The sequence below is a fragment of the Neoarius graeffei genome, chromosome 23, assembly GCF_027579695.1.
Source record: "Neoarius graeffei isolate fNeoGra1 chromosome 23, fNeoGra1.pri, whole genome shotgun sequence".
NCBI lineage: Eukaryota > Metazoa > Chordata > Actinopteri > Siluriformes > Ariidae > Neoarius > Neoarius graeffei.
Window position 1 is genome coordinate 26,881,418 of NC_083591.1, and position 27,334 is coordinate 26,908,751.

General features: G+C 46.0%; 1 protein-coding gene across 1 annotated transcript in view; it reads left to right on the plus strand.

Annotated features, from left to right (window-relative positions):
- The first annotated feature begins 13,990 nt into the window (after positions 1-13,990).
- Positions 13,991-27,334, plus strand: part of pip4p1a (phosphatidylinositol-4,5-bisphosphate 4-phosphatase 1a) — an 81,708-nt gene continuing 68,364 nt past the window's right edge. Inside the window, exon 1 of the mRNA XM_060905996.1 lies at positions 13,991-14,199. Within this exon, the coding sequence (XP_060761979.1) occupies positions 14,082-14,199 (118 nt within the window). The 5' untranslated portion in view covers positions 13,991-14,081. The remainder of the gene's footprint in view (positions 14,200-27,334) is intronic.

A 27,334-nucleotide genomic window follows, 5' to 3' on the forward strand; every position in this document is an offset into this window, starting at 1 on the left:
GAGTTGACCAGCTTAAATAAATACTATTTACAAACTGTTTACAGCGTGTCTGACAAACATAGTGTCATCTTACTGCACTGCAAATGGAATTATTCACAATGAGCAGAAAGGGGCAAGGAAGGGATGCAAGAATCAGTTGTTGGTCCAGAAAATGTTACTGGAAGAGGCAAAACTGTACCACTGGACCCTCTCTATGTACTGGATGGACTACAGGGAAGCTTACGATTCGGTCCCCCATGAATGGATTCTGAAGTCACTACAATGTATTGGCCTTCCCAAGGGATTACTTGTTTTACTCAAGTCTTTAATGAGTTGCTGGTCAACTCAGCTTGAGGTATTCTCACAGGGCAAGGTGATGACTTCTGAATCCATTCCAATACAGCAGGGCATTTTTCAAGGGGATTCATTTAATCCCCTGCTTTACTGCCTGTCTATTAATCACCTGAGTTTTCTCTTGAACAAAGGGGATGGGTACCATTCAGGACCCCCACAGCACAGATCCCCAACACCCCTTACTCATTTTCTTTATATGGATGATCTTGAAATCCTTGCCAGAGGAGAAAGCAACCTGAAAGATCAAATTCTCCTTATCGAATCCTTTTCAAATGATATTGGCATGTCTTTCGAACTAGACAAGTGCAACATATTACATATTAAATGTGGAAAGGTTGTAGATGATGGGTCAGTTGAGTTATCTGGGGGAGGAGTCATTGAACATCTCGTTGAAAGCCAGTCATACGCGCACCTGGGACTAGAAGTGAGAGATAAGCTCCAGAATGCCCATATTAAGGACAAACTAAGGACAGAGTACAAAGTTCACCTCAAGAAAATCTGGAGCTCTGAGCTAAATGCTCGCAACAAAGTCAAAGCCACAAACATTTATGCCATGCCAGTCCTTTCATATTCTTTTGCTATTGTTGACTGGACCCAGCAAGAAATTTGTGGCCTTGACACCCTCACCAGATGAATCATGTCAGATAATAGGGCTCACCACCCACATTCATCCCTAAATTGTTTATACATGCCAATCAATTCGGGAGGACGTGGTTTGATTAATGTGGAAGCCCTTCACAATAAATCATTAATATGCACATTAGCACATATTTATTTGTCTGATGATCCTCTGGGGCGGCACGGTGGTGTAGTGGTTAGCGCTGTTGCCTCACAGCAAGAAGGTCCTGGGTTCGAGCCCCGAGGCTGGCGAGGGCCTTTCTGTGTGGAGTTTGCATGTTCTCCCCGTGTCCGCGTGGGTCCCCTCCGGGTGCTCCGGTTTCCCCCACAGTCCAAAGACATGCAGGTTAGGTTAACTGGTGACTCTAAATTGACCGTGGGTGTGAATGTGAGTGTGAATGGTTGTCTGTGTCTATGTGTCAGCCCTGTGATGACCTGGCGACTTGTCCAGGGTGTACCCCGCCTTTCGCCCGTAGTCAGCTGGGATAGGCTCCAGCTTGCCTGCGACCCTGTAGAAGGATAAAGCGGCTAGAGATAATGAGATGAGATGAGATGAGATGAGATGATGATCCTCTGGTGATGCATGTCAAGACACATGACCAAAGCAGGGCATTCTATAGTTATTTTAAACATGCCAAGGTGGTTGGACAAGAACTCAATGTAAATGTTGATTTTGTTGATGGCAAGGTACTGCTGGATGGTACAGCAATAGGTGTCAACCAAATAAAGTCGCACATAAAATCTGCCCAAAGTCAACACTTTAAGGAGGTGTTTTTTGGGAAGCCACTGCATCGTGTTTATGTGCAGTGTGTTGAACAGACTAGTAATCCTTCTGACTCCTTTGCTTGGATGAAGTCGGCTGGCCTGAAAAGTGAAACTGAAGGTTTTCTTTTTGCTGCTCAGGACCAGTCACTTCTCACCTGAAATTGCCAAACTGTGATTTTAAAGGAAATTGTAAATAGTAAATGTAGATTGTGCAATGAATTTAGTGAGACTTTCTAGTATCTTGTCAGTGGATGTCCTGCTTTGGCTCAAACTTCCTACCTCAAGAGGCACAATGGCATGGCCCGTGTTTTCAGTTACCATCTTTGGCATGCCTGTGGCTTTGACTCTTGCCCCTTTTCCACCAAAGCAGTTCCAGGGCTGGTTCAGGGCCAGTGCTTAGTTTGGAACCGGGTTTTCTGTTTCCAATGACAAAGAACTGGCTCTGGGGCCAGAAAAACCGGTTCCAGGCTAGCACCAACTCTCTGCTGGGCCAGAGGAAAGAACCGCTTACGTCAGCGGGGAGGGGGGGGTGGAGTTGTTAAGACCAACAACAATAACAAGACTGCAAAAGATCACCATTTTTAAGTGACGAGAAGCAGCAGCTGTACAAACGGGAAGTCATCCATTATTATTATTATTGTTGTTGTTGTTGCTGCTGCTGCTTCTGTGTTGTTTTTGCTTCGATATTCGCGCCAAGGTTTATGCAAACGTAGCAACGTAACTGACGTATACAGCGACGTAACTGACGTTGTGGCAGTGGGGGCGTGGTCAAGCGCCGGTCTGTGACAGGAGGGCGGAGTCAGGGAAGGTAAGTGGCAGAATCACTACACCTGACTGCAATTAACCTGTTTGTGTGTGTCTTCCCAGTGACCACGCCCTATTTAGGGAGGGAGAGCAGAGGGCAGAGGAGCTCTTCCCGAACCAGACGTTGAGTGCGTGTGTGTCTGCAAAGTACATACCAAATTGTTATGCTGAAAAGTGTGGCAATAAAACGTTCTGTCAAACCTGATCTCTGTCCTGCCGTCCTCTGTGCTCCACCCACGAACACTGAACCATTACAGTGGTGCTGAAACCCGGGACTTGGAGCACAGCAGCCTAACAGCCCCATGGAGTCCTCCCCGTTCGCTGAACTGGTCCACGCCCTCGCCACGGCCCAGCAAAGCCAGCACCAGGCACTACTCACCCTCCGACAGGAGCAAAAACAGCGGTTAGAGGCCCTGGTGTTGGCCCAACAAGAAGATCGAGAGGCGTTCCGGCACCTCCTCGCGTCGGCGGGGTCCACCAGCGCTCCTACCGTGGGCCCGTCTCCCCTCACCGTCACCAAGATGGGCCCGCAGGACGACCCCGAGGCGTTCATCATGCTCTTCGAGCAAATCGCCGAAGCCTCGGGGTGGCCGATGGAGCAGCGCGCGGCGCGCCTCCTCCCCCTGCTAACGGGAGAGGCACAGCTGGCCACGCTACAGCTCCCCGCCAACCGCCGGCTGGCCTACGCGGACCTCCGCCGGGCCGTCCTCCAGCGCGTGGGGCGCACCCCAGAACAGCAGCGCCAGCGCTTCCGCGCATTGCGCTTGGAGGAAGTCGGCCGGCCGTTCGCGTTTGGCCAGCAGCTCTGGGACGCCTGCTGGCGGTGGCTGAGGGCCGACAACCGCGATGCCGAGGGAATCATCGACCAGGTGGTGCTGGAACAGTTCGTCGCTAGCTTGCCAGCAGGAACTGCGGAGTGGGCCCAGTGCCACCGCCCGGAGTCGCTGGATCAGGCAGTCGAGCTGGCGCAGGACCATTTGGCGGCTGTCCCAGCGGCAGGACAGCAGATGGCATCTTCTCTTCTCTCTCTCACTCCCTCCTCCTGTGTCCCGTCCTCGCCCCATTCCCCCACCGCAGAGGCGGGGGCCGGCACCACCCCAGCCGGCCCGCCGCACCCGCGGTGCCCTCCCGTTTCTCCCTTCTGTGTCTGTCTCTCCCCCCCCTCAGGTGAGTGAGCCCCAGATCACCGGTGCAGAGGGAAAGCCCGGGCCAGTTTGCTGGCGCTGCGGGGAGCCGGGCCACTGTCAACAACAGTGCACGGCGATGGAGGTGGGCACGGTGGTTCGGATCCCCGACGTGCCAGAAGCCGCCCTCGATCGGGTCGGAGCGTATCGCATACCGGTGAGTATCCAAGGGGATACATATCAGGCGTTGGTGGATTCTGGCTGTAATCAGACCTCAATTCACCAAAGCCTGGTGCAAAACGAGGCATTGGGGGGAGCACAGGGGGTGAAGGTGTTGTGTGTGCACGGGGATGTTCACAGCTACCCTTTGGTGTCAGTCCACATTTTCTTCCGAGGGGAAAAATTTATAGTGAAGGCGACGGTTAATCCTCGCCTTACCCACTCTTTGATTTTGGGGACTGATTGGCCGGGATTTCGGGGTTTGTTGACATGCTTAGTAGAGAGTGGGTCCTGCCATTTAGCAGGGGGAGGTCCCGGTGTCGCTTTGGCGGGAGCAGCTGTCACAGAGCCGTCTACGTCATCTCCGCGTCAGAGTGAGGAGCCCCAGGCTCCTCCTCTCTCTATTGGGGAATCCCTCGCGGATTTTCCATTAGAACAATCGCGAGACGAGACTCTGCGACATGCGTTTGACCAAGTGAGAGTAATCGATGGTCAAACGCTCCCGCCGAACGCCACCCTGTCCTTCCCCTATTTCTCTATTATGAGGGATAGATTACACCGAGTGACGCAGGACACTCAGACGAAAGAGCAAATCACGCAGCTTTTAATTCCAAAGAGCCGCCAGGAATTGGTATTCCAGGTGGCTCACTTTAATCCCATGGCTGGACACCTAGGGCAGGACAAGACACTAGCCCGAATAATGGCCCGATTCTACTGGCCGGGGATTCGCGGCGATGTTCGTAGGTGGTGTACGGCATGCCGCGAATGCCAGTTAGTAAATCCAGCGGCCATTCCAAAAGCGCCTTTGCGCCCTCTTCCATTGATCGAGACCCCGTTTGAGAGAATTGGGATGGATCTCGTCGGGCCATTAGATCGGTCAGCACGAGGGTACCGCTTTATATTAGTTCTGATGGACTATGCAACGCGATACCCGGAAGCAGTGCCTCTGCGCAATATCTCAGCACGCAGTATTGCAGAGGCACTCTTCCGCGTCATCTCCCGAGTCGGAATCCCGAAAGAGATTCTGACTGATCAAGGCACTACATTTATGTCACGGACACTGCGCGAACTCTATGGGTTATTGGGGATTAAGCCGATCCGCACCAGTGTGTATCACCCACAAACGGACGGTTTGGTGGAACGGTTCAATTGCACCCTCAAAAATATCATTAAAAAATTCGTAAGTGAGGACGCACGTAATTGGGATAAGTGGCTCGAGCCCTTGTTGTTCTCAGTCCGAGAGGTTCCCCAAGCCTCCACGGGGTTCTCCCCGTTCGAATTATTATATGGGCATAAGCCGCGCAGCATCCTAGACGTGCTGCGGGAAAATTGGGAGGAGGGACCTTCACAAAGCAAGAACAAAATTCAATACGTTATGGACCTGTGCACAAAACTCCACACGCTCACCCACCTAACCCAGGAGAATTTGCGGCAGGCCCAGGAACGGCAAGCCCGCCTGTACAACAAGGGTACGCGCCTTAGGGAGTTCACCCAGGGAGATAAAGTACTCGTACTGTTGCCCACTTCGAGCTCTAAATTGATCGCCAAGTGGCAAGGTCCCTTTGAGGTCACACGGCGAGTCGGGGACGTCGACTACGAGGTGAGGTGAACAGACAGGGGTGGGGTGCTACAAATTTACCAACTCAATCTCCTTAAACTCTGGAAGGAGGAGGTCCCCGTGGCGTTGGTGTCGATGGTTCCGGAGAAGGCGGAGCTGGGGCCGGAGGTTCAAAAAGGGGCATTGACATCACGTACCCCTCCGGTCCCCTGTGGAGACCACCTCTCCCCGACCCAGCTCACGGAGGTCGCCCAGTTGCAGACCGAGTTTTCGGATGTGTTCTCGCCCCTGCCTGGTCGCACTAACCTCATAGAGCACCACATAGAGACGCCCCCGGGGGTAGTAGTGCGTAGCCGCCCTTACAGACTACCCGAACACAAAAAAAAAAGGTGGTTCGGGAAGAACTAGAGACCATGCTCGAAATGGGCATCGTCGAGGAGTCCCACAGTGACTGGAGCAGCCCGGTGGTCTTGGTACCCAAGGCCGACGGGTCGGTCCGGTTCTGTGTGGACTACAGAAAAGTCAACGCGGTGTCTAAATTCGACGCATACCCAATGCCTCGTATTGATGAGTTGCTCGATCGACTCGGCACTGCTCGCTTTTATTCGACACTGGATTTGACGAAGGGATATTGGCAGATCCCCTTGACTCCACTATCCCGAGAAAAAAACGGCCTTTTCCACACCGTTTGGTTTACACCAATTCGTCACCCTTCCGTTTGGGCTGTTTGGGGCGCCCGCGACGTTTCAGTGGCTGATGGACAGAGTCCTCCGCCCTCACGCCACTTATGCGGCCGCTTATCTGGATGATATCATCATCTATAGTAATGACTGGCAGTGGCACCTCGAACATCTGAGGGCCGTCCTTAGGTCGCTAAGGCGAGCGGGGCTCACAGCCAACCCAAAGAAGTGTGCGATTGGGCGGGTGGAAGTACGGTATCTGGGCTTCCACTTGGGCAACAGGCAGGTGCGTCCCCAAATTAATAAAACGGCAGCAATTGCGGCCTGCCCGAGGCCCAAGACCAAAAAGGGGGTGAGACAGTTCCTGGGGCTGGCTGGCTATTACCGTAGGTTTATACCTAATTATTCGGACGTCACCAGCCCGCTGACTGATCTCACTAAAAAGGGGGCACCAGATCCGGTCCAGTGGATGGAGCAATGCCAGCGGGCTTTTTCGGAGGTAAAGGCTGCACTGTGTGGGGGGCCACTTTTACACTCCCCTGACTTTTCTCTCCCCTTTGTGTTGCAGACTGATGTGTCGGACAGAGGGCTGGGGGCGGTTTTATCCCAGGAGGTGGAGGGGGAGGACCGCCCCGTCCTGTACATCAGCAGGAAGCTGTCAGTGCGTGAGGGGTGCTACAGCACGATAGAGAGTGTCTGGCGATCAAGTGGGTGGTCCTCACCCTCCATTACTAACTGCTGGGGCGCCCTTTTACCCTCTGTTCGGACCACGCACCCCTCCAGTGGCTCCACCGCATGAAAGATGCCAACGCGCGGATCACCCATTGGTATCTGGCACGCCAACCCTTCAGTTTTAAGGTGGTCCACAGGCCGGGGGCGCAGATGGTCATGGCGGACTTCCTCTCCCGTCAAGGGGGGGGGAGTCGGCTGCAGGCCGGACGGCCGCCCGGCCTGAGTCGGGCAGTGGGGGTATGTGGCAGCGGGGGCGTGGTCAAGCGCCGGTCTGTGACAGGAGGGCGGAGTCAGGGAAGGTAAGTGGCAGAATCACTACACCTGACTGCAATTAACCTGTTTGTGTGTGTCTTCCCAGTGACCGTGCCCTATTTAGGGAGGGAGAGCAGAGGGCAGAGGAGCTCTTCCCGAACCAGACACTGAGTGCGTGTGTGTCTGCAAAGTGCATACCAAATTGTTATGCTGAAAAGTGTGGCAATAAAACCTTCTGTCAAACCTGATCTCTGTCCTGCCGTCCTCTGTGCTCCACCCACGAACACTGAACCGTTACAGACATATACAGCGACGTAATGATGTGTCTCCTCTTAGCACTGCGAGCTATGGAAAAGCAAACTGGTTCTCAGCTAGCTTGCAAGTTGAACGAGTTGTGAACCAGCACCAGTACTGGCCCCGAACCAGCCCTGGAACTGATTTGGTGGAAAAGGGGTAACTGAGGTCCATCCATGGTATTGAGGTATTTCACCTGACGTCACAGGGTCACGTGACGCCCCGGTGTCCGCCATTTTGGACGGCAAGCTAGCTAATGTCAACAACAGTAGCTGGTATGTTACTGTAGCAATGTTTACGTTCAGTCATTTGGATGACTGTTAAAACCTTTCAGTCTCAAGTTTTTCCTTTACTGGATTTACTAGTTTACTGAGCCAGCCAGCCCCAGAGCGCTAGCTAGCCAGCCAGCCAGCCAGCCCGCCCCGGAGCGCTAGCCAGCCAGCCAGCCAGCCCCGGAGCGCTAGCCAGCCAGCCCGCCCTGGAGCGCTAGCCAGCCAGCCAGCCAGCCCCGGAGCGCTAGCCAGCCAGCCAGCCAGCCCCGGAGTGCTAGCCAGCCAGCCAGCCCCGGAGCACTAGCCAGCCAGCCCCGGAGCGCTAGCCAGCCAGCCAGCCAGCCCCGGAGCGCTAGCCAGCCAGCCAGCCAGCCCCGGAGCGCTAGCCAGCCAGCCAGCCAGCCCCGGAGCGCTAGCCAGCCAGCCAGCCAGCCCCGGAGCGCTAGCCAGCCAGCCAGCCAGACCCGGAGCGCTAGCCAGCCAGCCAGCCAGCCCCGGAGTGCTAGCCAGCCAGCCAGCCAGCCCCGGAGCGCTAGCTAGCCAGCCAGCCAGCCCCGGAGCGCTAGCTAGCCAGCCAGCCAGACCCGGAGCGCTAGCTAGCCAGCCAGCCAGACCCGGAGCGCTAGCTAGCCAGCCAGCCAGACCCGGAGCGCTAGCTAGCCAGCCAGCCAGCCCCGGAGCGCGCTCAGTAAACTAGTAAATACAGTAAAGGAAAAACTTATAACGGGCCATGTCTCAACAGACTAAGAAGTTATTTCAATGACATTTAATAACATTTTGTTTATCCTGAGGACCAAAAGTAAATGAAAATGTGAACAAACCTTAGCTGTCAGTGAACAATCCTGGTGGAAGCAGGTAAATGTCGTTCTCCAAGCCTGCTAACCTCCACTTTTGCAAATACCTCTCCCTCTGCTCGCCCTGTAAATGCCCTACGTCGCTGGATAGTGAAGGTGTTTTCTGCATCTCGCTCCTTTTTCTTTTATGTTTTTCGTTTGTTGCCTTCCTCGCATTCAAACTGATTCGAGCCGTGCCGTCCAAAATGGCAGTGTCACATGACTTGGTCACGTGAGTGAAATACCTCAATAACCCGGAACATGTACAGGGTGTCATGGAAAATGAGTGCTTTAAACTATATTGGAATAGGCCCATATACAGCTTACAACATTTACAAGCCAACAAATCTGATCTTGTCTTATTTGACAAAACCAATGAAATTATTTTCATCATAGAATTCTCTGTCCCTTTTGACACCAATGTGATTGACAAGATTCAGGAGAAGCACTCAAAGTATGCGGACTTCGCATATGCAATGTCGCGCTTGTATCTCAGGTACAAAGTTGTCAGACTCCCTATTGTTCTCGGTGCCCAAGGTTTGGTACCTCCTGATCTCTTGATGCAGATTAGGAGTGTGCCTGGATTTTCCACTGGGAGCACAGCTCTTCTCACTCTGTGGACAATGCAGAAGGCTGCTGTGTTGGGGAGTCTCCATATCCTTAGGAAAGTTCTTGGTGGGTTTGACTAGGTAGTGCTTCCTGGGAGCTGGTCCCATTCGCTGTCTGGGCTGCGTGTAGAGGGGGCAAGGGTCCCTGAGCTCATGATGCACCTTACCAGCCTGATTTGCCAGGATCACCTGACCCCTCTCTGCTGCACTTTTTACTTTAATCTCATCTCATCTCATCTCATTATCTCTAGCCGCTTTATCCTTCTACAGGGTCGCAGGCAAGCTGGAGCCTATCCCAGCTGACTACGGGCGAAAGGCGGGGTACACCCTGGACAAGTCGCCAGGTCATCACAGGGCTGACACATAGACACAGACAACCATTCACACTCACATTCACACCTACGGTCAATTTAGAGTCACCAGTTAACCTAACCTGCATGTTTTTGGACTGTGGGGGAAACCGGAGCACCCGGAGGAAACCCACGCGGACACGGGGAGAACATGCAAACTCCACACAGAAAGGCCCTCGCCGGCCCCGGGGCTCGAACCCAGGACCTTCTTGCTGTGAGGCGACAGCGCTAACCACTACACCACCGTGCCGCCTTACTTTAATCTGTATAATAATAATAATAATAATAATAAATCTGCAGTAATCTTCCTGAATGTATTCATGATGATAAAATGTATTTAATAGATACTGTACATTACGATTAAAACACAAACACCCCCACAAAAATCAACCATTCACACACTGACACACATACGCACACACTCACACGCATGTATACATAACATGTCCAGTTTTCTCAACAATTAGATGAACATGTCGAGTTTTTTGTAACTTCCTCGGCAGAGCTATGACCGTACTGATCCGATGTGCGTGGTAATATGGCGGCCAAATGGCTTCACTCTGACGAGCCAATGAGCCATCCAGATATTTTACGTAGAGATCAGTGGTTTAGTATAAATACGGAGGTGATTATAAGAAACTCGGACTATTTCTCACTAATCACTTCAAGCGGCTCGGCAAAATGGCTGGCAATCGCTTTGTTGCCGTAAGTGAGGAAGAATTACAAATTATAAAAGAGAATACTGTTCCTGAACGCACTAAAGATGCTACGAAGTTTGGTCTAAAACTGTTCAAAGGTAAGGTGGACTTTTGATTTATTTTATGTTTCAAAACAAAGTATTTTATGAGTTGGTATAGATAAGTGACGACCCTGCATGTCTTTACATTTGCATGCTGGTTATGAAGTTTGAGAAATTTATTTTTTTAAATTGGATTTTTAAATTATTTAAATAAATCACCGGTGTATTTATACTAAAACAATTATCCGCGTCATGCTTAGTGACTTCGTCTTGATTATTAATCGCCAATATTCACTTCGTCTTTGGTGAATAAATATTAATTAAAAGCGAGTTTTTTTTTTCGAGGTCCGGGTTCCATCAAATGCTGCGCTCTGATTGGCTGGCGAGTGGGACCCCAGTTACGGACCTCTGGCGACTCGCCCGTTCACAACAACAAACATAGTAGCAATTTTTGTCAACATTTATTTCGCATTTCTCAGGAGAATAGCATTAATTTTACAGCATGGATAGCGATAATGAGTGTTCACAGCGAAAGCGAGTTTTACTACCCTGAGGAAAAAGGAATAAAATAAAACATTTCAGGAGAAAGCTAAAAACCTCTAACTTGCTAACGCCGAGCAAAAACATGGCTGAATCCTGAATGACTCAATTTTGTATAAATAGGGAACTACATAGGCGGCAAAATGTAGTCTTTTTTTCCTGCCATGGAAGTGCACTTGTATACCGAGGAGGAAGCAATTTGCATTACAGCCGTGAATGAGGATTCAAAATGGCGGCTCGGTTTTCCCTTTCGGGTGCTCTCGTTTTCTGTTAGAATTTGGTAAAGAAAAAATATTTACCAGCTTAAGGTTGGTCCGTATGGTGAAATAGCGTACAGACCGACCTTAAAGGAACAGTCCACTGTATTTCCATAATGAAATATGCTCTTATCTGAATTGAGACGAGCTGCTCCGTACCTATCCGAGCTTTGCGCGACCTCCCAGTCAGTCAGACGCAGTGTCACTCCTGTTAGCAATGTAGCTAGGCTCAGTATGGCCAACGGTATTTTTTGGGGCTGTAGTTAGATGCGACCAAACTCTTCCACGTTTTTCCTGTTTACATAGGTTTATATGACCAGTGATATGAAACAAGTTACACGAATTGAAACGTAGTGATTTTCTATGCTTTGGAAAGTCCGCACTATAATGACAGGCGTACTAACACCTTCTGCGCGCTTCGGCAGCGCATTGATATCTGAGCTCCGTATCAATGCGCTGCCGAAGCGCGCAGAAGGTGTTAGTACGCCTGTCATTATAGTGCGGACTTTCCATAGCATAGAAAATCGCTACGTTTCAATTTGTGTAACTGAACTTGTTTCATATCACTGGTCATATAAACCTATGTAAACAGGAAAAACGTGGAAGAGTTTGGTCGCATCTAACTACAGCCCCAAAAAATACCGTTGGCCATACTGAGCCTAGCTACATTGCTAACAGGAGTGACAGCGCGTCTGACTAACTGGGAGGTCGCGCAAAGCTCGGATAGGTACGGAGCAGCTCGTCTCAATTCAGATAAGAGCATATTTCATTATGCAAATACGGTGGACTGTTCCTTTAAGCTGGTAAGTAACGTGTATTTCCCATCTCGGGTACGTGGCTTCAGCCTTAGAATATTCCTGTTTAATTGCCGTTAATGTTAACTTGTGAAGAATTTGGTATCTAGAAGTGGGGTAAAGGGAACTGATAAGTTATATTTTAATAGAATGCTGTTATCACTGCACAAATGTACAACGAAATTTAGTTCATCAGAGGAGAGCAAAGCTGCTGCGTACATGCACTTCAATCCAAGGCCGTCCCATGTTAACCTAACTGTATGTTGTATACTGTATGTCTTTTGGAATGTGGGGGAAACTGAAGCACCCGGAGGAAACCCAGGGAGAACATGCAAACTCTACACAGAAAGACTCCCATCAGCCACTGGGCTCGAACCCAGAACCTTCTTGCTGTGAGGCAACAATGCTAACCACTTTCACCAACGTGCTAAAAACATATATATATTGATAAGTTTATTTCATTCAGTTCTACCCTGTGTCCGAAATCACTCAATACTCAGCCATTTTGTAGTGCTGTCCGAATGTACTAGTGCATCTCAAAAAATTAGAATATTGTGAAAGTTCAATATTTTCCATCAGTTATTTAAGAAAGTGAAAGTTGTATATTAGACTCATTACGCAAACTAAAATGTTTCAAGCATTTTTCTATTTTAATTTTAATCAGTATGGCATACAGTACAAAAACATAAACCCCATCTCAAAATATTAGAATATTTCATTTCGAGTTTGAGTAAAACAGCATGAACACAGTGTATCTCTCGGGCTAGTTCAGTACACACAACCACAATCATGGGGAAGACTGCTGACTTGACTGTTGTCCAGAAGATGATCACTAATGCCCTCCACAAGGAGGGTAAGCCACAAAAGGTCATTGCTGAAAAGGTGCACAAGCAACAGGGATGGCCGCAGTCTTGAGAGGATTGTCAAGAAAAGTTGATTCAAGAACTTGGGAGAGCTTCACAAGGAGTGGACTGAGGCTGGTGTCAGTGTATCAAGACTCATCACGAACAGACATCTCCAAGAAAGGGGATACAACTTTCGCATTCCTAATATCAAGCTACTCCTGAGCCAGAGACAATGTCAGAAGTGTCTTATCTGGGCTAAGGAGAGAAAGAAATGGACTGTTGCTCAGTGGTCCAAAGTCCTCTTTTCAGATGAAAGTACATTTTGCATTTAATTTGGAAATCATGGTTCTAGAGTCTGGAGGAAGAGTGGAGAGGCACAGAATCCAAGGTGTTTGAAGCCCAATATGAAGTTTCCACAGTCTGTGATGATTTGGGGTACCATGTCATCTGCTGGTGTTGGTCCACTGTATTTTATCAAGTCCAAAGTCAACACAGCCATCTACCAGGAGATTTTAGAGCACTTCATGCTTCCATCTGCTGACGAGCTTTTTGGAGATGCTGATTTCCTTTTCCAGCAGGACTTAGCACCTACCCACAGTGCCAAAACTACTACCAAATGGTTTGCTGACCATGATATTACTGTGTTTGATTGGCCAGCCAACTTGCCTGACCTGAACCCCATAGAGAATCTATGGGGTATTGTCAAGAGGAAGATGAGAAACACCCGACCCAAAAATACAGATGCGCTGAAGGCCACTATCAAAGCAACCTAGGCTTCAATAACACCTCAGCAGTGCCACAGACTGATCACCTTTTGCGCTGAAAGAAAGTGTTTTGGGGGGTGAACGGACGGAGAAAGAAACTCATTATAAACGGACATCCAAGTACAATAAAAAAAAAAGAGAATAGAAAATCTAAAATGGATAAACTACAAGAACAAGTTACAGTCCAGAGCGAGGAATTGATCAAAAGCCTCAAATTTGAGCTAATAAACGGCAGCGGCAAAGACGAAAGCATTCAGCCTTGATTTTAAAATAACTGAAAGACGCAGCAGACATCAAGTACTTTTGTGTTTACTCATGTGGGAAATACGCTCAGTATAATATATTGATCACATGCATGTATTTATTTTGAAAACCCACCAGCCGACTGATTTGGCACATTTTAAATTGTGCGACAGTAATGACGTAAATAACGGCGCGACGGAGTAGTGTCTGAAAGCGTTTTTTATTTTATCACTTAGCTCACTAGTCATCTGTTTTAATTCACTATATAGAGAGTAGTGAGTGATTTCGGACAGGGCACTAAAGATGTTCACATCCGGCGTTTCTGAGATTAACTCGCAGCGCGCATGCGCGTACGTTACCACGGTAGCCGGTCTGTAACCATGTGACGAAAGCGCGTCCTGCTGCGCTCCTCGGTGGCTTGGCAGTTCGCGCCCGGTTTCCGTGTCTCGCTGTCGCCATGGCGGACGGCGAGCGCTCACCATTACTCTCAGATCTCGGTGATGGAGCTGTCTGCAGTGGAGTCGGTGGCGTTTCTCCTGGACCGAGTCCATTTCCGCAACCGAACAAACCACAGAGTGAGTACTGATGGCCAACCCAGTGGTAGTCCCGCAAAGCCAATCCCTCTAGCGGTGTTGTCATAGATGGGCCTGGGCTAGGGGTTTGTGTAAAGGAGAGCAGACCTGTAGTCAGATTTTTCTTGTATATTTTATTGTTCGTTTCCGTGTTGTATGGAAGTAATTAGCGTTTGACAATATGAGCAGCTGCGGCGTTTTTTGCACCGCACAGCTGAAGGTGCGTTTGTGAACACACCGGTATTACCGTTCAAATGGCTTCCTTATGACCTGGCGACGATTGTTGATGGTGTGTGGGGTTTTTTTTAAGCTTGTTTGACCCATTCGCAGATTCGTCATTTCCTGTCATAACCCGGGGACGAAGTCAAAACTGCCTCGTATGTTCAAATGTGAAACTTGTCTTTGTAAACACAAATGATCGCATGACACATTAGCCCGGCTGCAGGGCCTGTGTTGTATGAAAACATCCTAGATATTATAAAGTGAGTGGGGACAAAAGTCCTCACGGGACTCCTATCAACCCCCCCCCAAAAAAACAAAACAAAAAACAAACTTGTACCACTGCGCCATCACTTTCGTTTAACGCCGAGGAAACGCAATTTTTTAAACCAAAGAAATGCCCATGGCGACTGGTTTCGGGGCACGCGTGATGGCCCAGTTTTTTTTTCCTCCCCTCTTCCACAAATTAACATCTATAGAGAACGCCTCACGGATTTCCAAGGCACCTGAACCCTAGGGGATATTCCTGCAACCCACAACGTTTCACTGTATGAACAGACATGCATTGTTGTAAGCTACACTGTTATTGCTTATTCTGAATAGTCACTGTGGTTTGCGCTGTGCCAGCTGTTAAGTCAGAGCTTTGCCAGTAAGGTCAAATTCTAGTGGTGTAAGTAGGTTTTCATTTAGCCCATGTTTAGTTGTGCCTCTCCATTACCCAGGCAAACTAGCTTGTTACATAGTTGGTCGGTCAACTTTTGGCATTTCTGAACATTGCTGTTCTGAAGACATCATGTTAAAAAAAAGAAAGCACAACTTTATTCATCACACACTTGTGAAATTTCCTTTCTGCATTTAACCCATCTGAAGCAGTGAACACACATCTGCGAGCAATGAGCACACCCATATCCAGAGCAGTGGGCAGCCATGCTAACAGCGCCCAGGGAGCAGTTGGGAGTTAGGTGCCTCGCTCAAGGGCACCTCAGCCCAACGCCGTTCCATATTTAACCTAACCTGCATGTCTTTGGATTGTGGGGAAACCCACACAGACACGGGGAGAACATGCAAACTCCACACAGAAAGGCCCTTGCCAGCTGCTGGGTTTGAACCCAGAACCTTCTTGCTGTGAGGCGACCGTGCTAACCACTGTGCCGCCCAATGCCGCTACATGGCATTTAGCAGATGCTCTTATCCTGAGTGATGTACAAGTGCAAAAGTCAGGTCCATGAAGTGTTGAACTTCTTGACAAGAAAGTTCTAGTGCCAACTGAACAAGTGACAGCTATACCCCATGTAAGATGCTGTTGAAATACCCATACTCAAACAGCCAAGGAAACAAACCAACCATATAAAGTATAACTAAATAGAGAACTCAAAATGGCTCACTCCAGGCTTGACCATACACAGCCTGGCTTGGTCAAGACTGAAATGCAGTTATAGTGGGCAGGGAAGAAGGGGAGAGGTGCAGCCTGAAGAGGTGAGTCTTGAGTCTGCACTTGAAGGTGGTCAGGGAGTTGCCAGTTCTGACCTCAATGAGGTGGTTATTCCACCAATGGGGAACCAGGACAGATGGCAGGCTGGGCAGGAGTGGAGAGGAGGGGCACAGATTGGAGTGGCATCATGAGGCTACTGGTTTTGTACGGCCACTCAAACAGCTAAACATAAAATATCGTTATGAACTACAACTCAAGACTGTGATTAAAACAGTAATTTGCGCTAGCTGATCTTTGTCAATTGAAGGTCAAGGTGGAGGTCATTTTGCTGAACAAAAAAAAAAAACACCTCATTTTAATGTTTCAGTTATGATTGGGGGGGGGAGCTTGTTTTTCATGGATCATTCCAGTTTGGTGATCCGGATCACCACCAAATGTCATAGCAACGTAATTCAGCCGAGAGGTCATGTGAAGTTTGGTCATGACTGACTGAAAACTGAGGGAGAAATGGCGTCCAAAAAAAACCCATTGAGGATAACGAGACCGTCCCTGACAGTGTAGCTCTCTCCGGCCCGGTCTCATCCAGAAGGAACCTTACGCAATAAATGTTGTAAGCTATATACACCCTAGGAATATCTACCTGTTTACCAGAAAGAATCCAAAACGGAGGAATTGACTGAAGAAGCAATTTTTGTTGAACTGCTCGTTAGGGCTTAATTACTTCTCTTAATTATTAATTGCAGTTATGCAGTTTTGGGTAGGTGCTATATGCACCCCAGGCAGACCTACCTTCCTGCCAAAAAGAATAAAAATTGGTGATTTGAGAGGGAGTGAAGCATTTTTTTTTTTTTTTTTGTGAGAGAAATGTGGCTGACGGATAACACATGATAGCATAAGCTCATTGTCTGTCAGCCGGTTGATGAGTAGAAAGTGAGTTACAGTTTGCGCCGGCACTCCTAGCACAAATTAACAGTGTAGCTTATAACAGTGCATGTCTGTTCATATCATGATGTGCGCTGCAGTGATATCAACATTGATGATGACGAAGTGCTGTAAATAAGGTGGGTGCATGTTTGGGGTTTGTTTTGCTCAGAGTTGCCGGTTCAAATGCCATGAGTGCTTGCAAGGTTTCTTGGTGTGCATGTGGGTTGTGCCCCCCCCCCCCCAAAAAAAAAAAAAAACTTTCCATACTTCAGGCTCTGTAGCTAGGCTAATCTGTTGTCATTTGTGCTTATGAAGACAAGTCTGACGTTTAGTCTATGCAGTTTTGTCTTCTTGGTTATATCAGAAAATAAGCTTAAACATCAGCAGTTGTTGCAAGTTAACATGGACTGGGCCACGTTGGGACTGGGCCACGTTGGGACTGGGCAGACCCCCCCCCCCCCCCCCCCCGAGGCCCCACCCCTGCCCGTTGTCAACTGCGCTCAGCAAATTCACTCCCTCAGGCATGCCTGTCTAACTAGACACAGAAACTTAAATAATGACAGTGGCACAATTAGAAATACTATTGAACAATAACTTTATATCCATCACCTATTTAATCGAGAAAAAGCAATGGCGAAATAGGCAATTGCATGGTGAAAAAATCCAGACATCATGGTTAACAAGTCTGGTTAACTAAAGTTTAGCCTCAAGAAGCCTTTGAATGAGTGAGTCAATGAACAACATGTCAAGAACATAACCTAGGCCTACAACAGTTTCTTTAGTATTCAGAACAAGAGCATTCATTTGGTATTTAACCGTTCGTTTTCATTTTGGAATCCAGGTGACTTAACTTTTGAAAACAAAGAGCGATAACAAAGAGAAAAATATCTTGCTTCTCAGAAATAAATCTCAAAATGCTAGGCTATGTGAAACATTTCATCCTTTCACACACGTAATGTCCCAAACAGCAGTGGCACACAGCTTTGTGCATTCAGTTTGACAGCCATGGGTCAACTTACAAGGGCACTTTCCTACTTTTCTGGAAAGCGAAGTCATTAATTAAATCATTGAACTCAAGCTGGCGTAGCGTGTGAAGACATGGTGGACAGTGATCATATTGACAATGACAGGTGATTTATACGATGGGACAAGGTGGGCTTCCTTACGGGTGGCGAAATGCATCAAAAATGTTATCAATATGATCAAAACTTCTGAAAATATCGTTTCATGTTTTCCGATCTCGCTACCTCCGAGGCCCCCTAGTGGCCGAGGCCCCGGGCAGCTGCCCATGAAGCCCATTAGAATAATGCGTCCTTGAACATGGAAGCCAATTGTGAACCATAACACTGGTTGTTTGGATGATTTTGGTTAATTGACTTTCAATGAGTGTTGGCTAGCATTTATTGAATTCAACAACTTGGTAAAAGTATGCTCATAATAGTAATCTGCTTGTTCCACAGTCATCAGTGTATTACACGGTACCAGCACTAGGTACTGAAAGAAAATCCTCAGCTGCCCAAGGGGTGTTTGGTTGTAAGATCTCACCTGTTTAGTAGTGATACAAGTCTGAGTCCCTGTAGTTAGATATGGTATTTACACTTATCGAGATTCCAGTAAATAGCATGTTTAAAGCAAATGGGACTCCCACCCCCAAATGGTAGGTGACTTTTACAAACAATAGGCCTCATTTAGTCTTTTAGTTGTGTACAAACATTTGTGAAGACCAAATTAAACTTTCTGCTGGATTTACAAAAGTTTCATACACTAATTTTCTTTTTGCTTACTCGCATACAGTTGGCCACATTTGAAATGGAAGGTTGCTGCCTTGTTACCTCGCTACTGTAATATACAGGTGTCTCATAAGGCAGGAATTTGACTGAAGGCAAGGACGTTCATTTTGAATCATCTTTTAGGATAGCATTTACGGTAATGTGATGTCAGCATGCCTTGTAATTTAAAAAAAAAGTTAGCTAGTTGGCTAACGTATGCTTCACACATCAAATAAATTTTTGGTTACACTTATAGGGCTATAAGAAGGTACAATATTTATTTCTCTGTTTCAAAACCTAAGCAAAAAAAAATCCCAAAAAACTTGTATACAAAATCACTGACGTTTGGTCTGCCAGTTTTTTTTTTTTTCTTCTGTTGCTTGAGGCAGCTGCTGCAAAGATTTATGGGTAATGGGCATCATTGAGGGTACATCAGTGTTGCTTATAACTGGAGCCATTTTGAAGGCGTCTTGGACAGAAAGTTTAGTCAGTTTCAAGCAGTCCTTGATGTCTCACTGTCTTGTTGGACATCCTCTTGAGACAGCATTTTCCCTGTTTCAAATACACTCTCAATTATACAACTGTTGGTTCTGGCCCAGTAATATAATTGGTTTCGCATAAGAGTACTGGGATGTCTTGCTGTATCACTTTACTCATCTGTGCATTTGAAAGTTTGTAGTATTAGCGACATCAGTAGGCATGACAAATGATACTTTTCAGGAATATAGCTTGACTTAAACTATGAAAGCTTGTCAGATGATCAAAGGAAACAAATTTTACTGGAAGCTCATATACCAGAAATGTACAAATTGGTGTAACTGTCCAGCTAGTGACTTCTTTGGGATCTATTTCCACTAGCGGAGCAAAAATAAACGGAACATTTGGCTGTATTATATGTCAAATGTCACCTACTTGATATTGGCTTCTTGTTTATAGCACTGTGGTATATCACACTCGTGGTCGTATTGTTGATCATCTGATCAACACTCCCTCTCATATAATATTGCTAAAATGATCACCCATGAATTGGCATGGCACAACTGATGTGCATTTGGTGATGCCTGCAATGTGGAAGTAATAGCATGTATTTCCTCTTTTTGTGAACCTTCTTGTTGTTTAAATGTTGTAAAGTAACAAAGTAGTTACTGCTGCCATTTCGTCAATTTGTCTGTTAAGGAGGTATACAGTATGTGGGAGAAGACATGACCAGCTAACTCTTATCTAGACATTCAGGTTTCCTTAAATTGTTCATTAACGGGGGCGTTGTGGATGGGGTGCTGTGCTGTGGGTCCGGGGACCCGGGTTCGGTTCCGGCCCGGGGTCGTTTCCCGATCCCTCCCCATCTCTCTCTCCCGCTTGTTTCCTGTCTCTGCACTGTCCTATCCAATAAAGGTGCAAAAAGCCCAAAAAAAAATCTTAAAAAAAAAATTAAAAAAAAAAAAAAATTGTTCATTAACTGCAATAACTTGCAGTACTTTAACTTTTGATACTAGAGTACTTTGACAAGTATTTTTGTACTTTAACTCAAGTAGATGTAAACAAATTGTGTTTTTGAACTATTAGTGTAGCTATGTGACTGCCAGCTACTGTTTTTATTTAAACAACTTCTGCTGAGATGCAGACATGCGTGATTTAAGCCTAGCAGCTACGGATTTGAAGCACAATTACGGTGCTACGCTTGGACCTGAAAATGTTTTTCAACCAGTGTTGCCCGTGTATCGATCAAATAAAGTTTCGTTGTTTGGACTGCTCTGCATGTCGTTTACACTGATTCGGATAATTCTGGGAATTTCCATATCTTTGTTAGCTGCGCTGTCATTGACTGAGAAGTGACCTGATTCATGCTCTCGGCCAGTCGCAGCACATGTTAAATGCAGTGCTCAGAAATGCGCAGTATTTTTTCCTGGAAGCAAATGGTCTTTCAGTTGTGTTCCAGAACTGAAACTTTCAACTTCTCTCTCAAACTAGTGTCAGGTTTGAAGTGAAGACAGGTCATGGCTTATGAATGATGGAGTCTCCACCTAAAAAGAGGCTCTGTGAAGAGAAATTTCAAGCTGAATACATGGCCGAGTGAGCAGCTGGGTGACATGCAACCAATTCGTGATGGCCAAGGGTTCACTGTGCCATGGCCAGTCATACAACAGAAGTATACTGGAGAAAGCAAAGTCGCTACATGGAACAAATTATCTAAGTAACTCGAGCATGCTTGGTTTAATTAAATGTATGGCTGGGCATCTTTCAGTATTGACCAAGTTAACAGTTCAGGAAGTAGAGAGTATTAATTGTGTTATTGAAAGACCTGTACATGAATCTTTTGTCTGTTACTATGGCTTTTGTTGTTGATCATGATGAAATCACTGAAACGCTGTATTACCATACAAGCTCAGTTATCTGAACATCTTGGTTAGCTAAACTTCTTCCCCCAGAGAGTTTGGATAATTGAGCTTGTATTGTACAGTAATCCCTGCATTTATTTTCTTCAAAATGGCCTAATTTTCATCTGAGCTTCACTGAAATTTGGTTTGACCCCTGGCCTAATAGGAAGCCTTGCTTCGCTCATCATCTCGCTGTGCTCATAAATGCTGCTCTCTCAAAGAATTCCTTCTTCGAGTTCTTTTCAATTCCTTTTGAAACTATAACATCTGTCTTAGAACTTTTTGACTTGCCCTTGTATATCTTACTTCGCCTCACATCCATGTTTGGCTCTGGTGCATGGTTTATGGTCAAAACACACTTGGTCTCTGGGTGGGATTAAATTTACACAGGGTCACTGGAGTAATTTTCCTATTTTACAGGTGCTCTTCTGTGACTTTGTTGGGATTGTTGAATTTTTTTTTTTTCCTCTTCAGTCTTCCTCTGAGAAAATTACAGGTAGATTTACTTTGTTTTTCCCCAAATCTGATAAATCATCCAGATGGGACTGAAATTTCCATGTAGAGGTTGCCTCAGATTTGGGGGAGGAAAGAGATTTGACTGCAGCTATGTCCTATTTAGATTTGTTGCACATGTGACCCTCCTGTAGATGATAAACACCTCCCTAGTTGCAAAATGAAACCGATGCTTCTTGTGTACTTTGACTTTTGTTTTATTGTATTATCAGGCTGTTGCTGGAACTTGGATTGATCTCAGTGAAATAAGAGCCAGAGTCTCTTTACTCCAGTGTGTCTCTGATCGCAGTGTGATGCCATGTTATGAATGGAATTTGATCATATGACCATGTGATATAAACACATGGAGCCATAGAAAAAAGCCTACTAGAAACTTGCTGCTCCTGTGGTCATTTTATTGCCATCTGGATGTGAGAGACTTATCATGGCGGTTAAAAAAAAAAAGACTATCTAAATTTTATTACTGCTGTTCTCCTGATAAGCCCTATTCAGATTGCATTTGTGCCAGTTATTATAATAACCCTTAACTGCAAACAGTACTATTTTGCCCCAAATCCATAACTATTAGCATTTACTATAGGACATTCAGTGACCATGTTGATGGATGCTTTGATAAATGTATGCTAGTCAGCTCAAATAACCAGAATTTGCTAACTGTGTCTGACATAAACCTTCAAACAGGGTCCTTCAGGATTCTGAAAATAAGGTGGATGAGAAGTGGAAGCTAATTTAAGCAATGTCTATGCCAAATATTCAAGTCAAATTGCAATCAGAAAAAGCTGGGACAGTGTGGAAAATGCAAATAAAAAAAGAAAGCAGTGATTTTCTAAATTTATTTCATTGCAGACCATATGAATCCAAGATGGTTCATGTTTTGTCTGGTCACCTTAATTGCATTTGTTAAAATGCATCTATTCCTGGGGGTTTCCAGGTAACTGCCTCATGAAGCTGTTTTAAAGGAGATATGTAGAACCATGGCCTCACTTTATACATGCCTTGAGACCTCAAGAATGGCATAGGAATAGTTTTAAGTATTAACAATAAATCTAATATAGTAATTTTTATGGTTAAAGTGATTCATACAAGTAACGGTCTGGGTGAATGACCTTGACATCTGTGACGTCATCGCAGGAAGGCTATCGGTCTCATCACCCTTTCCGCTATACTAAAACAGAGCTAACTGCAACTTCGCTCCTCCATTTTGAGCTAATTTATCACCATGCCACATAGATGTGTTGCTGGTGGGTGCAGTAACATGACAGAAGGTGGCTTTACGTTGCATTCATGGCCCAAGAATATTCAAACTGGACACGTTTTGCGGGAAGTTCATGGGCACATTGGGCAGCTACAAAGTGGTCTCTCCTCTGCTTTGTATATTTCACTGAAGACTTGTATGAGACCTCTGATCTGTTGAGCATTTGGCTATAAGCCTGTACTGAAAGAGGGTGTGGTACCAACAATTAAAGGGAAAAAAAAAACCAAGAAAAGGAAAATAAGTTCAGTTGCCCCAGTTCTCCAAGAATGTGAGCCAAGGGTTGTTGCTAAAACCTGGGATGGGCAGTGACCTCCCTGTGGTTGTTGCTAAAACTGGTGATGTCCTGGGTTTTAGTGATTGCCTGAGTCAAGGAGTAATGGAGTACTCCATATGGAGAATGAGTGGACTAGCTGTCTGATTTTCTCTACTGGAGATGCTTGCCTCAGCAGCAATATCTCGCCCTTGTGTGGAAGGAGCGCATGCACGGAGAACTGAACAAACAACTGAAAGATTTTCAAAGCAGTCGGCCTTCAAGAAGTGAGAACACAGACTGGTAAGCTGCGACACTCCTTTGGATACAAAACAGCAAAAACTTGTTTACCTGCATTTAGATTAATGCATGTCACTTGTGTTGTGTGTTTTAAGTTAACGTTTATAAGATTAATTTGCTTCAGAATGTGATTGTCTCGGTTCATCTGATTTATTTAATTAGCCTTTTACGTTTTATCAGTGAAAATGCATGTATGTTGCATAAGTTAACACCATCCGGTTTTAATAAGTCAAGTCACAATGAAGTCAAATCAGTCTTAGTTGAGCAAGTCGGTTACGGTATTTCTTACACCAATTAAAATTTTTTTTTTTAATTTATGACTTTGGTCTATAGCTGTCAAAGGCCTCGGCCTTAAAACTGGTTCCTGCTGTGACGTTGTGCTTAGCGGGGCAGCTCGAATGCCAACTTTGCAGTTGATTTTAACTCTCATTCTCATTTTAAAAAAAATTCCCATTTATGCAGCATACGAGAGTCAAGGATGGAGATGCTATCCACTCAAATGTATTTAAAAATAAAGGTTCTGCGTATCTCTAAGATAATGCCAGTAATGTACAAAGTGTCAAGGTAAATGGTGGCTACTTTTGAAGACTCTGTTTACCACAATTCCATATGTTCTGTTTCATAGTTTTGATGTCTTCAGTATTGTTCTACAATGTAGAAAATGGTCAAAATCCAGGGAAAAATTATGTAGTTGCAGATGTCAAATTTTGACTGGTACTGTAGCCAGGGCTTTGAACCGGTTCAAGGAACGAAAACGAAAACCGGGAACTTTTTCTATTTCACATGGAACAGAAACGAAACCAGAAACTTTATTATTTTTTATGTTCCGGACCAGAAACGCTTATTAAAAATAATGGTAACCGGTTAATACCGGTTTTTATTTCGTTCCTCAAAGTTTCCGTAGCCTACAAATAAAGTCATTCTTCTCCTGCGCAAGTTTCTATGACCCGCTGGGGTTCACTTCCTGTGTGACGTTCGCTGACTGAATGGAGAGAGCGGGAAGGTGGACTACTATCACGTCTCCATGTGATATGTGAATTACTGAGTGTCTGAGCAAAGAAGAGCCTGAACGTTGCAACCTCCCTATTGGCTGTTTGTAAAAATGTATCAATTGTTGCCCTTCCCACGGGAATCATCGGGGGCTCGAGAGACGAGACCTGATGAGTTAGTTCGTTGGTAGCAGAACAAAATGTCTGGACACAAATCAGGCTTTCAGAAAAGGAAAGAAAATAAACGGAGGGTCGAAAATACGAAAAAGGAGGCAGAAAATGCAAAATGAGTTTTAAGGTAGGACAAATGGTTACTTTTTAAGGCAGCCCGCCGTGGCTGCCTGCAGGCTTATTTATTATAGCCCATTTAGTTAAAATAGTTGATATAAAATGTTTATAGTTATGTGATGGTTGTCCTGATTTAGACTTTTTTTGGGGGGGGGGGGGGTTGCGCGATGTTGCACCTGGGTCCAGATTAGGGCAGAACCGGCCCTGGCTACATTTCAGGTGTAGTTTGTTTTATGTATGTATGTACTTGCATAGATGTGTACTTGGTCTTCCAATAAGGCGCCTAACAAAATCTCGCGGCGCGGTGACGTCATGCGGTAGCCCTCTATAGGGCCTGACTAGCCTTTGGTAACACACTAAACGAATTATCTTTCATTTTTGGCACTTTTTCTGTTTGTGTAGATGGGAAGACATACTGAGAATCCAAATCGCCAACATTTGAAATAATTGTTTTGAATTATTTCTTGTCTTATTTAATGAAGGTTGTAATAGAATTAGCCTACATTTGGCTTAAGCTGGATGAGACAGAGACATAATTTTATAGCCATTTATTAAACAGCTGACAGGGAGCGTAATTAACCGTTCCGGGAACGAAATTTTTTTGTTCTAACCGGTTCGGGAATGTCTATTTAATGGTGGAACCCCAAACCGGAAACGTTAAAATTCCGTTTCTGTTCAGAACGAGCCAATAGGAAAAAAATTCTGGTTCAAAGCCCTGACTGTAGCATATATGGATTATTTGCTTAAAATATATTGTTTTAAGACTTGGGCGATATACTACTCGGGTTTCAGAACATTCTTTTGACATGTAAACATGTTCCGAATATCTCAATTTGGGGTTTTATGGCAGTTTGCGAAACACAGCCTCTTGCCAGAAACACTTGCATGTTGTGTGGACCCTATTGATCCACATGTCCTATTAATTGGAACGTAGTCTTATGCTGGATGCCCTTCCTGCCACAACCCTTCCATTTCTGGCCTTGGGAAACAACAACCATTCACAATTTAGGCTACATCCACACGGCAACGAGATGTTATTTAAAAAAATATCGCGTCCAAATGGGCAACGATCAGTAAAATATCAGGTCCGTATGGCAACGCTTGCTGAAAACGATGCAATACACATGCCACACCTCTAGGGGTGCTGTAAGATGGTCCCTTCAGAGACACCAGAACAATAGAAGTAAGGACGCATGCGCGTAAACTATTATGCGCGAGACTTCATATTAGCCACAAAGTCAGGGAAATCTGTTTGTAAAATTACATTATAATGACAAATACAACGAAAAGTATTTTTCCAGTCTCGCCTGTGAAAGGTAATCCCATGTGATCTCGTTTGGACGGTAAACCTGTTGGTACAGTTAAACGCAGCACATGAATGAGGCATCTTTATTCTCTGCTTTGACCTATCCAATATGGCGGCAAGGATGATGTATGATTCTACGCGGAAGGTGGCGTCTTTAATGGTCCAGAATAAATTGAATGCTACACGTTGATGGATTAATTTGTTGTTCTACGCCCTTTTTGAGGAATGTATTGTAGGACTTAAACCAACATCTGAAGAGGTGAGATCGCTCCTTTTTTTTTTTTTTTCCCTATTTTTGCTGGCGGGATTGACTCTGCCTAAGGGCTATTCTTTCTCTCTCTCGCTCTCTCTCTCACTTTGCACCATTACACAATAAATATTCACAGTGAAAATATTTTGTAAGCGTGTTTCATGAACCAAGTTATAGGATTTGTTGACAACTCGCATCGGGTTTGTTACACTTCTACCCGGCGTGAAGCATATGTGGTTGTGACGTCATCGTAAACAAATCCGTTCTACTCATCCAGACGACTTCGCAGCGGCAACGTTGCCAGATCTTTCCACTCTGGAACCCGTTCTCAAAAGATTGCGTTTTGGGGCACCCAAAACGCCGGTGCCGTGTGGACGCCAGGCTGAAACGATAAACAATTGTATCGGATTCACCTGAATCCGTTGCCGTGTGGACAGGGCCTTAGAGTAGCCACTTAACCTAACTGCATGTCTTTGGACTGGGGGGGGGGGGACTGGGCCACCTGGCAGAGACATGGGGAGAACATGCAAGCTCTACACGGAAAGGCCCCCACCAGTCACTGGGCTCAAACCCAGAACCTTCTTGCTGTGAGGTGACGGTGCTAACCACGACACCACTATGCCACCCAACAGGAAACGGGTATAAATGTGTTAATGCTCGAATACGGAGTCTTATCATTGATCTTGAAAGGCTTGTACTGGGAGTCAAGTGGTGTAATCAGTTATACCATCTGACATCTCATCTCATTATCTCTAGCCGCTTTATCCTTCTACAGGGTCGCAGGCAAGCTGGAGCCTATCCCAGCTGACTACGGGCGAAAGGCGGGGTACACCCTGGACAAGTCGCCAGGTCATCACAGGGCTGACACATAGACACAGACAACCATTCACACTCTCATTCACACCTACGGTCAATTTAGAGTCACCAGTTAACCTAACCTGCATGTCTTTGGACTGTGGGGGAAAACCGGAGCACCCGGAGGAAACCCACGCGGACACAGGGAGAACATGCAAACTCCACACAGAAAGGCCCTTGCCGGCCCCGGGGCTCGAACCCAGGACCTTCTTGCTGTGAGGCGACAGCGCTAACCACTACACCACCATGCCGCCCACCATCTGACATGTCAATTTAAAATAAAATATGGTAGGCATTATGTACATCTATTGGAAGTATGTGACCCTGGTGTGAATATTTCAAATAGAATTTTAAAGGAAATACTTAATTTTACAATTATGATCAAGGTTTTCCTGGGGTCATACCATGTGACC